The sequence below is a fragment of the Dermatophagoides pteronyssinus genome, unplaced genomic scaffold (assembly GCF_027571235.1).
Source record: "Dermatophagoides pteronyssinus isolate colony J.1.1.1.1 unplaced genomic scaffold, Derpt_VIB-CSIC_2022.12 sq0023, whole genome shotgun sequence".
NCBI lineage: Eukaryota > Metazoa > Arthropoda > Arachnida > Sarcoptiformes > Pyroglyphidae > Dermatophagoides > Dermatophagoides pteronyssinus.
Window position 1 is genome coordinate 558,639 of NW_027461547.1, and position 16,204 is coordinate 574,842.

The 16,204-nt window shown below is 28.1% G+C and overlaps 2 protein-coding genes across 2 annotated transcripts in view; one reads left to right on the top strand and one right to left on the bottom strand.

Moving 5' to 3' along the window:
- Positions 1-44: 44 nt before the first annotated feature.
- The window catches only part of LOC113791893 (uncharacterized), a 51,439-nt gene continuing 35,279 nt past the window's right edge, over positions 45-16,204 (top strand). Inside the window, exons 1-2 of the mRNA XM_027341742.2 lie at positions 45-332; positions 405-925. Of these exons, the coding sequence (XP_027197543.2) occupies positions 144-332; positions 405-925 (710 nt within the window). The 5' untranslated portion in view covers positions 45-143. The remainder of the gene's footprint in view (positions 333-404; positions 926-16,204) is intronic.
- On the bottom strand, positions 583-1,854 carry koko (cyclin Q). Its single transcript, XM_027341747.2, has 2 exons — positions 1,582-1,854; positions 583-1,526 (listed from the first exon to the last, which is right to left on the bottom strand). The coding sequence occupies exons 1-2, from the start codon at positions 1,787-1,789 to the stop codon at positions 940-942; spliced, it is 795 nt and encodes a 264-aa protein (XP_027197548.1). The 5' UTR covers positions 1,790-1,854; the 3' UTR covers positions 583-939.

Genomic DNA, 16,204 nt, shown 5'->3' on the forward strand with positions numbered 1-16,204 from the left:
TCTTATATCCAATATTGAATGAGTGTTGAAGAATCGAATCTTTTCGTCATCATGTTTGGCGCTTTAATTCAACCAATGATTATTATTTATTTTTTTCTGTTTAATTTATTCGATTTATTATTTTATTTTATTCTGTTTTAATCATGTTCTTATCATTCTTCATTTGGCAATTTCAATTATTTTTGAAATTCTTACCATTCATAATTGCTTTGTCATGGATTATGATATCAGCATTATATGATGTCGAATTTGTACTTTATCAATCTCTATTGTTGTGTGTATTTTTCTATTTTGTAGATTTGATCGAACGATTTTTGTCACATTATTTTTCCGTGAGTTTTTTTTAACTTTTAATAACAATAATTCCGAAATTGTTCTAAATCGGATTTCATTTCAAATCCTAGGTGGATAAACAGATTCTATTCTCGATTATTAATTCGACAACATTGGCAGTATTATTTGCCAATATTATTGGTCTATCGAGTGGCATCACAAAATCTGTTTCCGATTCTTGGCTTAAAAAAACAACAACAGTGACTTATGGTTTTATCATACAATTGATTGAACCATTATTAATGTTGATTGAAATGATTCAAATAATAACATTTATTTTGAATTTTGGTGAAACATTACGATCAAAAATATTCGATGAAGATAATTCATCATCATCTTCATTATACAAGATCATTACAATATTGTTAACATTAGTGAATTCATTGCTCGCCTTCTGGATTATTTGGTGTGACACAATTCAAAATGAACAATTATTATTAATGAAAATTTCAACAATCATTCTGATGGGAATGGCAATGGCCGTATACATTTACAATATATATCATGAATACATCATTGTGGATGCATCATTCGTATGGCTATACGTTTTATTCATTCATCATTTAGTATTATTGGATTGGCAAAGACAAGGGTTAATTATTTTTTCTATTTTATATTGCTGCTTGATATTTTTTTAGTTTCATCATTCAAATTGATTTCAAGCAATTGATTGATGATTTGAGTGACTGTATCACTTTTAAGTTTTTGATCGAAATTTGTATACCATGAATTATGTTTAGATTCTCTATCATCATTGCAGCTTGATGTTGGTTGAAGAATTGTTTTCATTTTAGGACATGAAATCTCAATCGCCAATTCAATGGTTGCCAAAGCTGTATGATGGGCTGGCCATTGTAATGATTGTGGATGATAGCAACAATAATCATTCAACATTGACCATGAAAGTGTGAATAGTCTTTCAATGTTTTCATTGTCATTCACCCAATTGCTTAGTGTTTTTAGATAGAATATAAGATATTTATGAGGTGAATCAATGATTAGGTCAAATCGTAAAATTCGCAACATTAACAGCTCAAAATAGGTAACTGAATCACGTAATTTCCAATAATCAAAATCTTTTGGTAATAATTTATAAGATTTGTAATCAATTTGATTATTCTCGACTTTTAGATGAAAATGCACCGATGAAATCAATTCTGATAGCGGTGTATGATTTTCTTTTGTTTTCGTTGCTACAAAAACAATACATAATTATTAAATTGAACATTTGATTTTAATGACACATACCAATGTATAATGAGGCAGTGACAACAACACCAATATCATATTTTGAACCTTCATCTTCGATGGTTGATAGATTTTTATCGAGAAATTCATTAAAATGATGTATATATCGACAAGCTGAACAAATGGTATCTGCATGTAGCTGTAAATGAATAGCCGATTTAACTAATAAATCGATTGCTTGTCGATGATCAAACTCGAATTTTTCCATGATTCATTGGAATGAATAAATTCGGGGCATTATCAGCTGGCACTTACAAACAGTAAAAAATGTTTCTGATTGCCAATAGATGGCAATATATTGTCTGTGTTAAGAATTTTTGAGATTTTCACAAGTCAAATTATATTTTTTTCCTGTCTACTGAATAAAAACAATAGATCAAATATGGTGACATTACAAAATGCGTTCCATATACGACACATACATGTATATGACAGTATATTTATTCCAGGTTCTAAAAGAATCACGCAAGATTTTCGTATCATATGAGGCTGATGTGATTCAAATTCTTTAATTTATTTTATGATCAAATCAAATAATAGGTTAATTACATGGGTGTCGAATTTTTTTTTGTGGTCCCAATGCAATCCATATTCTATTTTTGATTATGTTTTTTTTCTGGTAGCAATGGTTATACACACGAACTTTGAAGATGATAATTGTCTTTATCATCAAATTAAATCGAATCAATTTCAAACGAAACAAATAAACAGAACAAAAAAAAATTATAGGAAATGATGATTGTAATAATAATCATTTATCAGAAAAGTTAGAATTTTGTGTAACACAATAACCACACATGACACTCATGGGACAATTTTCCAATCAAAACAAAAAACAAAATTCGTCTCATCAATGAATTTATTGTTTTTCATTTATTCAAAAAAAAATTCTTTGTAAATCGGCAAGTTGTTTTGATTTAGCTTCAGATTTTATGTTGACTGTTTCAATCTTTTGACAATGAAAAATTTTTTTGAAAAAAAGACATTCAATTAATCGGAAGTCCTTATTTTGCATATTATTTGCTTACAATTATATATTCTGTTCTTTCAACATTACGTCTTTGCTTGATTATATCCATTCCATTACTTTTTTTTTCTTCTTGAATGGATTTGATTATCATCAAGATTCTTACGAAATAGTGATGATGATGATGACACGCAACATTATGCACATCTATTCTTTTCTTTCAATTTTGATGATATGTACGATAAATTCTTTTGCCTATCTATTTAAGAATTAATAGAGGGTTGACTCTTATTCTTATGGTTTTTTTCATTGTTATTTGACTTTATCGTTATTGTGGATGGAGTTGTCATAAGAATCAGTCGTTCATTGGGTTATATAAAAATCACCCGCATGCAAAACAAGTTTGATTCAGGGTATGGATTTTTTTGTTGTTGTTTTTTTTGTTGTAATTTTCTCATGATGTTTACTTTACTTTGACATTAAACTTTGGTGCAGTTTTTTGAATCATTTTCGATAGAAATTAGTTACGGGTAATGGCTGACAAAAGAAAAAAAAATTACTAGAATTTATAGTCAAAGAGTTGATTTTTTCGATACTTAATAATTGACTATTCTCTTTTTTTTTGGTGAGATCGTGATCAGTTGATGCCATTAGTTTCCTTTCATCCAATCACAAAGACGAGTAGGGTGATGATGATGATGATGATGAATTTAAAACAAAACAAAACTAAAAAGAAAAAACAAATACTGTGACAGTGAAAAAAAAGTCGATAGGAAATTTAATTTGAATTGATGGTAATTTAAATTGGTGTGAATTTTTTTTCATTCTGGATGATGAGAAAAATATAATATCCATTGTTACTTTTTTGGTTATCATTGAATAAAATGATAACACATCTCACATTCTAAGTCAACTTTATTTTATTTTTTTATTTTTTTTTTGGTAGTAAATTTTTTTGTTTTGTTTTAAGTTTTCTCATTTCTCATTGATTCTTTTTCAAACAAAAAAAAAGAAATTTTAAAGTCAACATAAAAAATTGCCCTAAATTGATCATTTCAAGTTTTATTCAAAACAACCGAAGAGAAAGAAAGAGGGAATTATAGACTGAAACTATAAGAATGTGTTTGTGTTTACCGAATGTGATCCTTTTTTTGTTGTTGTTGTTGTTGAAAACCGTTATGTTTTTGTTTTCAAAAGATTTTTTTTTTTTCGTTTCGTTGTCTTGTTGATTCAACAAACGAAAAAAGTCATTTAACCATGAACGGAAAGGGAGTAGGAAAAAATAAACAAACAAACAAAAACTTGGTCTATACTTTTTCATCATCATCATCATCATCATCATTGGGATGGTTGATAAACGATATGGAAACTGTTTTGTTTTGCTTTATATTAAATGTCATCAAAGAATATAGAAAAAAAACAACCAAAGTAAAAAACGAGAAGAAAAAAATTTGCATAATTCAAATGTTGTCTTGTTGTTTTTTTTAAGGGTAATGAATGCAATCTCGTTGGACCATTTTCATTTGAAATTGGTTACGGTTTTTTTGTTTTTGTTGGATTCATCTGCCATCATCATCATTAATCTGTATTTGGTGTTCGATATTCGTATTTTTTTTGTGTATAACTTTCATTTGGCATTTTTTTCTGGTTGATATTTTATTGCCATGTCTTTTTTTCACTGTAAAACTAGCTAGACAAAAAAAATTGATATGAATGCATCGTTCTTTCAGGGCGGATATATTCATCGGAAAAATAGTTGTGTAATAATTTTATCTACAATTTCGATTTCCGTATTTTTTTTTTTTTATGTCTATTTTTATTGTCTTGGCTTGTTTGAAGATTTTTAATATATATTTTACATTTTATTTCTCACTAAAAAATTTGTCATTTTTTTCTTTACTCATTCGGTATGGTCCGGTAATCTTTCTTTTTATGTGATTATAACTATTAGCAGAATATTTTAGTCTGATTATTATTACATCAAAATAATGACGACTTTGAACTTCTAATATAAAGATTGAATATGACATTTTATATGGAGCCATTAAAAACCCATTAGAAATGTATTATCATTGTCTTTTTTTTTTGTATTTATGTATCTTATACACTGTTTTTACATATGTGATAAATTCAGTTTTTTTTCAGAGTTTGTTCATTCAACGTCATATTTTTTTTCTTATCTGCTTTCATTTTATTTTATTTTATTTTATTCCAAGGAAATTAACATTAGCCGGTTATATCGTCATTATGATCAACATCAATATCAATATTGTTTTGTTTTTTCTCTTATCTCTATACATAGCCTATGGCCAAATATTTTAAAATTTCATAAATAAATGAACAAAAAATTATTAAAAAGAATCAGAATTTTCATGACAATACGAAATATTTTCAAAAAAAAACATCATCATCAACAAAAAAAATAACAAATTGAACTCCATTATGCTAAACAGGCAAGAATTGTTGTTGTTAAAAAAAATAATTTCAAAAAGAATGCATTTTTGCTTATTATTGTGAATTTCATTGACAATTTATTTTCAACTCTTAAACAAATTGAGCAGATTGAAGTTTTTCTTCCATTGTTTTCATTGGTCCTTTTTAATAAAATGAATAATGACCAGTCAATTTTTTTTCGACTTTGCTTGACTCTTTTTCAGAATCAGATGATGAATCAGCATTTATATAAAGAAAACTAAACAAAAAAAAATCTTAGTTAGAAAAAGCCTGTCCATCAAGAATAAACAAGATAACTAAGAAAAAAATATTCTATTTGTTGTTTGCTGCTTGTTTTTATTAATATTTATAGAAAAAACCCTTGTAAATAACACGTACCACACACACACAAACAAATTCCTAATACAATGGAACAATATATTTGAAAAACAAACGAACATACATTCTAGCTGTTTTTTTCATAAAACTGAATTTCCTTTTTTCTCTATTATTACCCAGACGACGACGACAACAACAACAACAACGACAATAACAACGATGAAATTCTATGCGTGTATAGAATTAATAATTGCTTTAATTGAGAATAGATTGGCCCTTTTTTCCGAACAATTTTTTTTTCTCATGTGTACATTGTATGTGTTAGTGAGAATTTGTGTGTATTGTACCCACGTTAATTTTTATTTTGTCATGTGTAATATTATCGAGATAGAGACTGTTGAAAAAAAAAGAAAAAGAAAAGAATGAAAACGAAAAAAAAATGGCTAATTCTAGCCACATTATTTGTTTTGGCCCAATTTTTTTTTCTTTTTTCATTTCAATTGTTCGTTTGTATGTTTGAGTTATCGTCTCTTACCAGCATATACTAACCACAAATTATGTGGATTGAATATCATCATCATACACACCCAGTTTTTCTTTATATTTTCATTATAATCATCATTATCATGTTTATGTTTATAATGGTGATGGTGGACACACTTGTAGTTTGTTTTTTTTTTGTTATTTTGTCTGAGAACCTGGATCTGGATTATTTTATTGCTCTATCCGGTAATTTTTTTTAATACTTATTTTGCACTACCTTACAATTGATTTTTTTTGTTGCAGTCATTTTATCTATTACATGAATTCCATTTTTTTTCTTGTTTTTTCTAATTCTATCTTCGGTCGTAATTAACAACATCCTATAGTCCGTTAGCTAGCAAAAGGTATAGCTTGTTTGAATTTTTTTTTTTTTTTGTTGTTTCGCTTATTGCAATATACGAAACGGGTTTGATTTTCTCGTTTGATAATAATGTTGATAATGGTTCACATAGTAAACGAAAATAGTAAAAAAAACAAAAGAAAACCTTAACGAGCTCACGCAAAATTCACTTGATGTATTTGCTAAATTCTCTCTCTTTATGTGTGTGTGTGTGTGTGTTTTGAATGACAACATTGGAAAATTCCATTGATAAATAAAAAAACAAACCTAGTTAGTTTTCACTTTCCCCATTTTCTCATTTTGCTATTACATTGTTTTGTTTTGTTTTTTTTTCTTCACAAATAGAAATCATAATGATGATGATCCATTTTGTTTGGTTGTTGAAATGTTCCATTTTGGGTTGTAGTTTTACATTCACATTTACTTACCACTCATTTTTTTTCTTGAGACTTACAAGAAAAATGGATGCCATTTGTATGTGAATCTTCTTCGTTTTTTGTTTTCGTTATTGGTCTATCATACACACACACAAACACATAACCACACACACATTCATCCCATTTTCCATTTCGTTTCCCATTACAAATAGATTAGCAGCTTAAAAGTTTTTTTTCAACATTACTTTATTTTCGTTTTGAGATTCATCATTCTTTTGTTCATTTTATCGTATTTTATAGATTTTTTTCCATGTCTTACATACATACATACATATTATTATTATTATTATTATAATATTGGTTGTAAGTTGTCAAATTTGCATGATGTCCAGATGCAAATAGAATATTAACAAAAAAATGTATCGAAGAATTTCAACTAAAATATGACAATGATTGAATCGATTGGATTGTAAGGATGTTTATGTCACCAATTTTTTTTCTTCTTCTTTTTCTTTTCATTCGATGCTAAGATTTATTGATTGTTGTTTGAAAAAAAGAAAGAAAATCTCATTCTTTGAATCAACACACAAGCTTAATATCGATTCTTTTTTTGGTCGTATTTCTTTTTTTATCATTTTATTTTTTTATCATTTTGAAAGAAAGCTTTTTCTTTATTATTTTTTTCTTTTTTTTTGTGTCATGACTGTAATTCATTCGCTTTGTTCGTTTCATTATCATTTTTTATAATTATATTTCGATAATTTATATCGACTTTTTTTCCTCATCAATTCTGTGGTTCGATTTGGTGCTGGCTTCATACATAGAAATTTAGACAAAAATGAGAATAACAACAACAAAAATTTCAACCAAAGCTTTATGTTGAAATTGCCTAAATTCGATTAGATTGAAATTTTGTTGTTGTTAAAACTTTATGATTTTCTTTTTTTTTAAATTTTAATTGTCTTTGGCAATTTAATTCTGTGGTTTTTTGCTTCTCTTTCAATTCAATTCTGTCAATATTTTTTTGTTCCATTTATTTCGATCATTCGAACGATGGATCGATGTACTCGATAGATGATGATGATGATCTGGTGTGTTTATAATGTCTTTTCTTCAATCTGCCCATTTCTTGTTGTACTATTACATGAAACAATCTTCTATTTCTTTAGTAAATGATCATAATCGTCATTTCATCATCATCATCATCATCATCTATAATGTATTATATAGGAATTTAATCAATCGACAACAACAGAGAAAATTATGATTCCTATTCTTTTCGTTTTTTTTTGTTGTTGTCTGTGTCTTAATTCGTTTTACCCATTTCTGATTATCATTTACTCGATTCTTTTTTCTTGAATGTTATTCCGAAGTCTCACAATGATAGCCAATGATTAAATTTAATCGAAAAAAATAAGAATTCTGTTATCAATGTCATGTTTACATATATAGGGTGATCAAGAATTCTTTTCATTAGATTTCATTAAAATGTATTTTTTGATCGCTTGTTTGTGTCCATTGAAACACTCTATATTTGTAGCCTAAGATTGATGGAATTTTTTTTTCACTATAGTAGTTTTGATTGGCACTGTTTATATTTATGTGTGTGTGTGTGTGTGTGTGTCTTTGTTGTATATTTTTTTGCTTGATGAAATGACTTTTTGTATTACTAAACGAATAGATGCTTTTGGTTTGTGTTTGTGTGTTGGACAATCAGATTATTTTTATTGTAATGATGGTTGTTGTTCCATTATTATTATGAGATTTCGATGGTCTACGAGTAGAAATTATCAAAAGTTCGTATCGGTATTTGTATATCAAAAAACAGGAACAAAACAAACGAAATTAAACAAAAATTACTAATTTCGATGCATGATGATCATATACATACTAGCAATTGTCGTTATACGATAGTCGTTTTGTTTTTCATTGAAAAATTCCGAATTTTATTCATCGATAAACTAATAGGAATCAAAGAATAATAATACAAAAAATCGGGTGCGGCAAAAATCTTTTCATTTCGTTTTAGTTTTTGTGGTCAACATGAATATTTTCAGACACAAACCAAACCAAACCAAACCAAAAAAAAAAACTTGATCGATCGTAGTTGAATATTGTCCCTATAGGCAATTGATTGCTTTGTCCGATTTGGGTGTTGTTGTTGTATAACAATAACAATACAAACATATTGACCAAATAACAGCAATAACCATTTATTCTATAATTCGAGATTTTTTCTTTTTTTCTTTTTTCTTTTTTTTTTTGTTGAGCATCACTATTTGTTGTTAATCTTTGAAAGTAGTGATTGACCGTTGATATACTAAGAATTTTGTCATCTTATCTTGTGGAAGTTGACAATATTGAAAAAAAAACAAAAAGAGAAAAAAATAAGTATTTTTTGGTGATAAAGATTGAATGTCTTTTGTTGTTGTTGTTGTTTTTTCTTAATATTTATTTCCTGATTGTCGACGCCTAGTTTTGAAAATTGATTGTCGATGAACGTTGCCATTTTATTTGTGATTTTTATCTGGACAGCTTTGATGATTCTCCTTCTTATATGAAACAATTTATTGGTCAAAGATCACAACAAAAACTTTAAGAATTTTCAAAATCTATCGATAATTTTGAATTGAAAAAGAATTGGAAAAAAAACTTTAAGTTATCTCCAAGGAAAACTTTTCTTCATGTTTCATATCCTTAGTTATTGTTTAATGACAAAAGAAAAATAGATTTCGATTTTCATGAAATTAAAAAAAGATTTATTTTTTTGAAGTTGAATTATATTCGTTAGACATCTAGTTGTCATTTTTTTCATGCTGATCCTATGTAACAATCTGACAATATCAATCTTCATTGACATTGATTAATATTCCAACATCTCACACTCGATTCTTATTCATGAATTCAATAACTTTACAAATTTTTTTCTCTTTTTTCAATATTGATTACATTGATTATAGAAACAAAAACAAAAAAGAAATAATGATCCAAATGATTGACATTTTTGATAAAAATGATTTTAATCAGTGTCATTCATTTTATCTCCATCCACATAGTTTCTTTTTTTCTCTCTATTTTTCGAACATTCCTCGTCACATGCGAAAGAATTGTAATTCACCCGGAAAAAATGTATCTTCAAGTTATCCATGAGTATTAATTTTAATCATTTAAAGCCATTGATCACATATATCGAACAATGATGATGAATTTATGTTTAAAGAATGCTAATTATATATGTATGTCTTGTTTTGAGGATTCTTTTACGGTTTTCATACCCGTGGTGTGTATTGTATAATAATTTTCTTCTGATTAATGATATACACTTATGTGTGTGTTCGGTTTTGGTTAGTTGATTAATCCAAATGAATACAAAGCTTCCATTTTTTTCCTGTTTCTCTCTCTCTCTCTCTCTCTCTCTCTCTCTCTCTCTCTCTCTCTCTCTCTCTCTCTCTCTCTCTCTCTCTCTCTCTCTCTCTCTCTCTCTCTCTCTCTCTCTCTCTCTCTCTCTCTCTCTCTCTCTCTCTCTCTCTCTCTCTCTCTCTCTCTCTCTCTCTCTCTCTCTCTCTCTCTCTCTCTCTCTCTCTCTCTCTCTCTCTCTCTCTCTCTCTCTCTCTCTCTCTCTCTCTCTCTCTCTCTCTCTCTCTCTCTCTCTCTCTCTCTCTCTCTCTCTCTCTCTCTCTCTCTCTCTCTCTCTCTCTCTCTCTCTCTCTCTCTCTCTCTCTCTCTCTCTCTCTCTCTCTCTCTCTCTCTCTCTCTCTCTCTCTCTCTCTCTCTCTCTCTCTCTCTCTCTCTCTCTCTCTCTATCTCTCTCTTTCTCTATTTGATTGATCACGATTTATCTTTGTATAATGGCCTAAATTACATTGAATAATTATCATTATTATGATTGAACAAAGTTATTTTTTTATCTATTTTCTACTAACACCCCCTTCCCGTACACACATACACATTCTTCTGATGGTACGTGTCGATTGATCTATTGCGTGTATGTATGTATGTCTTTGACTATCTAGTCATCGATACATTGGTGACTGATAATGATGTTTTTTTTTCTACACTATCCCAAATTCTTTTACCCAAATCACGAATATCATTGCTATGTGTGTGTGTGTGATGTGTATAGATTTGGTTTTTTATTTTCATTTTTTTTTTTTTGTTATTATTGTGCCATAGGTTAAATTTATATTTTTTCCTGTCTGAAAAAAAACATAAACTATACATACATCATCCTAACAATATCTATCATTCATATCGTTGTTGTTGTTGTTTGCGATACCATTACCAAAATGTAATTTATTGATCTTATCACACACAAACATCCTATTCTTCTATTTATTCCAATGAATTTCATTTTCATTCGGGATTTTGTTGTTGTTATTGTTGATCGATCATCGATGATGGTCGGTTTTCATTGAATTCATCGAAATGAATAAAAAAAAATTATTTCCACTTCCTTTCTCTTTCGTTATCATTATTGTATTGTGTATGTGTATCTTATTTTCGATTTGATTTTCGGATTGTGTTTGGATGATGTCGATCGTTAAACAATGAAACAGCATCATCTACATTGATATCGACACCATTGATGCTTTCATTGCATTGGGTTCCACCCATTGGCCAAAAAAATGAAATAAAATGACAGGCTTCAACAACGGAACTGATTCATAGAATAGAATAGAATCGATCGATTTTTTTCCATTTGGTTCTTATGCCTATACCATTTTATTCCGGTACAATATACAATATCTATATTGTGCATATAGCCTTTCAGCTCTAGAATGTATATCTTTTTTTTTGTTTTTATTTTCTTTTTGGTTTTCAGGGTTCAACGCTAAGATTCCGGTTTTTTTTGTCGGATATGTTGTATCAGTTGTCTTGACTGCAATGATTGCGAATTAAACATTGATACTTGGATGTTTTTTTTTCTTGTCGATGTCATTGACAAAAAAAATTGTACATGATTGTTATTATTGTTATGTTCACATCCCATCCACATACATCCATCAATCGATTTTCATTCATTTCGAAATGATGATCAAATTAAGTATGTTGTATTATCATATATGGTTTGGTTGATATCCTATTGAAAATTGAAAACTTTGCTTTCTTTTGGTTTCAGATCGAACCAACCATATCCGGAATATGGGATTCTTGGTTTTTATTATTTTTTTTCTTTTTGTTTTTTTTATATTTATCCTCGATCATTCATTTTATTTTATTCTTTTTTTCTAGTTTTTTCTATGACAGATTATTGACTGATGTGTTCATGTGTGTATTTTATGGATAACTTTTTTTTTGTGCCTATGGACAAATAACACTGATAATCTGGTATTCACTTGTCGTCTTCATCGTCATTGATTTTGTAATAGTTTGTACATTCATCTGATGATGATGATGATGATGATGAACGATGGATGATTGTGTGTTTGGTTTGATACTAGTCATTGAACGATGAAGGCAATCAGATGCTGATGAAGATAGAAAATGAAAAGAAGAAGAAAAAAATATAAGATTAGAATCGGAAAGCCCAACTTTTTTTTGCCATCATCATTATTATTATTATTATTCGTAACTTCCAATGATGATCATGATGATGATAGAAAGCAAATGAATGTGTACACTATGATCGATAATTTTTATTCGCTTCGTTGGCGGCAAAGTATGCTGATCCTTTTTTTTGGCTGCTGATGATGATCTTTCATTCATTTTGAAAGTGAAAAAAAACTTGATGATGATGATGATGCTGTTAATTTGATTAATTGTTTTCAATGTGCGTGCGTGAGCACATTTTTTTATATTCTTGATTATCATTCTTTCTTGATGATAGTGATCCTTTGCCCCGGAAAAAAAACCCTTTTTTGTTTGTTTTTTGTTTGTTACATGAATAAAGATATTATCTAATCCGATGCCCTTTTTCAATCATCATCATCACCATTATACTGTATTATCGATTTTTAAGCCATCACACACATAAAATCCATAAAATACACATACACATTTTGTGATGATTTTTCATTTTCTCATTGTTTCAATATAAATAGTCTAAATGAAATTCTCATTGTATTGATGGCTAGAAAATGGGAATCAAGATGACTCAATCACATTATAGTTTGGTAAAAAAAATGCTCCAACCAAAATTCCAAATGTCAAAATGTCGTTCTTATGGTGATGGTTTTTTGTTGGTCCAACATTTTTTTTCGATGTTTTCAATCGATGATTGTTTTTTTCATTTGTTCGCTTCCATTTCTGATCGATACGATCGACAACTGAATATTGATGATGATGATGATGAACGAAAGAATGAAGAAAATCTATTTATATTTCTATTTTCTTTGTTTTTTCTTTGCCAGTCAATTTCTTTTTCTTTTTTTTTTTTGATTTACTTTAAAATCACAATTGAAATCGAGAATTTCATTACCCGTGAACAAAACTTATGCCACTTTTTATTTCGGGTTTTCTTAGTTCTAATGTTATAGATCTACAATGATGATGATGATCATCATTGTCAAAGTTATCACCGTGGTCGTTGATAATGATTTTTTTGTTTTCGTTTTTAATCTTACGATGATTCCGATCATCATCATCATAATGGTGATTTTCGTTAACGAAACAAAAAAAAACGATAATTTAGATTATTTACAATACATTGATAGTGATATAAACCATTAAAAGTTTTATTCTTTTCTTTTCGTTTTTTTTTTGTTTGATGTATATTATTGTGGCTTTGATATTCGTTCGATACTTAATAGAACTAATGTTAGAAAAATCAATGATGGTTATACGCTCTATAATCATTAATCATCGAAAGTTTTTTTTCGTAGACTTATAAATTCTTTGATTTTTTTTATTATCGGTCACTATTGTTAGAGTTTTAACTTTTTTTTTGATTAAGATTTTAAGTTCAACTTTGAATGATCAAGTAGAAAATTTCCGTAAAATATTCTGGTTGTTATCAATATTTGACATGATCATCATCATGATTAGTGACACAAGTAATTCAATGTTTAAAGAATTAAAGAATTTTGTTTTCCGTTTGTACCCATATGTGGCGCTATTGGCACATTTCCATTTAAAAATTCATACAATTCAATTTCTGATTAGCTTGAATAGATTTTTTTTTTTGTAATAATTTTCAGGTATTTATCGACTTGTTGAACATTTTGTTCATTATAGATTTGATATGCATAATATGATTGCATTTATTTGAAATAACAATATTCATATCAGTGATTTCTTCTTTTGTATTTTAGTTGAATCCAATTTTCAAATTTGCCGGTTTTTTTTCTTGATGGATTCATATTCGTATTGTTTTGGTTGCCAATTCAACCAAAAAAAGTTCACTTTTACTTTTTTCCATTTTCATGCTAATAATGTTCATAATAGTATAGTATCAAACAAAAACAAAAGTTTAATTTTCTTTTTCTTTCTATCAATTCAATTTTGTTTGCCATATTGTTTTTTATTCAGTTTGTAAAGGAATTCTGTGTGTCTGTGTGTAACACGTAGAATAAAAGAAATCTCAATTTATATTTGGGTAAAATTTTTTCAAATTTCTTTTCTTTGATAGGATTTTTCATTCTGTATTCTTATTTTATTTTATTTTTTTTTCTGTATTTTAAAACTTGAAATTGATGTGCATTTTTTTTTGTTTGCATCTATACAAGCAAAAAAAAATGAATAAAAATCAATCCTTTTCGTCTTCTGTCTATTGTGTGTATATAAAATAAATTGTTTCAATTTTCAGGAACCAAAAACAAAAGTCAGATGGATAGATTTGAATTTTGTTTTTTTTTCACTTGGAATGAATCTCTTTGAACACACATACTGGCGTATACATATAGACATGATTAAATCGAATATATTTCAGCTGATTTTTTTTGTTGTTGCTTTTTTTCCAAAAAAAAAGGAGAAACGTTTGAAACTTTTTTTTCATTCTCGATCTAAATCATTTTTAATGGCAAATTTTTTTTTCTCTCTGCCATATCCAAACATCCAATATTGTTTTAGAAACATTTAAGAGTATAGATTTTTGTTGGTTGTTTTGATCGAATAGAATATTTTTAGTCTTGAATGAAGAAAAAAAAATCTTAGGCTTAAATCGATCATTAATTTTATCTACTCATTTCTCTATTATCGTTGAAATTATGGTTCTCACGTTTTGGGCAACAAAAAAAAATTCATCGATTAAAAAAGATTTTCCTCAATCTTTGAATAATAATAATCACAAGTTATCAATTTTTTCCGTTTTGTTCAACGAAGAAGTTTTACTATCAAACAATGTGATGTCACAATGAAAAAAAATAGTAATGAAAAAATTGCGATGAAAAAAATATGAAGTTTTTTTTTGTCTAAAGTTTTAGCCAGCTGTGTTATTGGTTTCAAAGTTTTTCATTTCAAAGTGGAAATAATGAATGAAGAACTGACTAACTTTAACAGGTGCAAGTTACTATTATAAGGTTATTGTCATTAACCAAAAAAAAAGAGAATACTGTATAGTCATACCAATTATCTTTCATATTAGTTTAAATATTTTTCATCTTGTATGGACTTGGATGTGAAAAAAGTAGTCGTGGATAGTAGATTTGATCGACCAAACTTTTTTTTTGCTGGTTTCCCTCGATGTGAAGCGTGTGTGTGAGTTTGTCGATTTTTGATTCACTGAATCCAAAAAAAACAATTCTGAACGATATGTCCAATAGTAAGGACCCGGGGAATAAACTAATATAATCATATGTATACAACCAAACCCAAAGATGGAGTGAAAAGAAAAAGAAATTTCGGAATAATGAAAAACATCGATCAATCCATCACAAACACACACAACTTGAACAGGGTGAAAACAAAAAATGTGCATACTTATTTCGTTTTTTTTCTTTTCTCACTCTTCTTTAAGACGTTAGAATAAAGAATGGGCGATTGTATCGGGGATCCAAACAGCTGAACAACATACATACACACACACACAGATTATCTGTCAAATGAGTTTTGATTCTTTATGTTATTTTTTGTTTCAAAAAGAAAAAACTTTTTCTTTTGAAAAAAGCAAAAATTCGATTCGATTTGTCGATTATTATTATTATTTTTCTCAAAGAAACAAAAAAAAACCAAATGAAACGAAACGATATATGTTTTGAAGAACAAGAATTGATTCATTTTTTGTTTTCAAATTTACATTAAAGCAGTAAAAGTTTTTTTCTTCTTACTTTCGGTGTTTCCAATTTTTTTTTTTTTTTGATTTTCAACATGTATACTGAATGGAATCAAACTTAAAAAAAGTTCATGTTCTTCGCCGTCTTCGCCGTCGTCCATAATCGATCAACAATGGTCAAATAAAAATGTAGAAATGAGAAATTGAACAAATGACAAGTGTGTAAACGAAAGTAAAGAATCCATTTTTCATGTATTCGAACAATTTTGTTGTTGTTGTTGTTGTTGTTTCATTTCATTTCATTGTTGTTGTTTGTAACCGTGTGGAAAAATATATCGAGGAAATACTTTGCTCAATTAGTTTTAGTTTTTTTTTTTGTTTTCAAATTGCTTCTTTGTATGTGTTTCCGTTTTTTTTATATATTTTTATTATTGTTTTTGTTTTGATTTTTTTCCATCGATTGAGTGATTCATTGT

Excerpts from the sequence above, each read along its gene's own strand:
- koko (XM_027341747.2), bottom strand. The coding sequence starts at position 1,789 with ATGGAAAAATTCGAGTTTGATCATCGACAAGCAATCGATTTATTAGTT. Across the intron at positions 1,527-1,581 it reads CACTGCCTCATTATACATTG|CAACGAAAACAAAAGAAAAT; the intron begins GTATGTGTCATT and ends TTGTTTTTGTAG.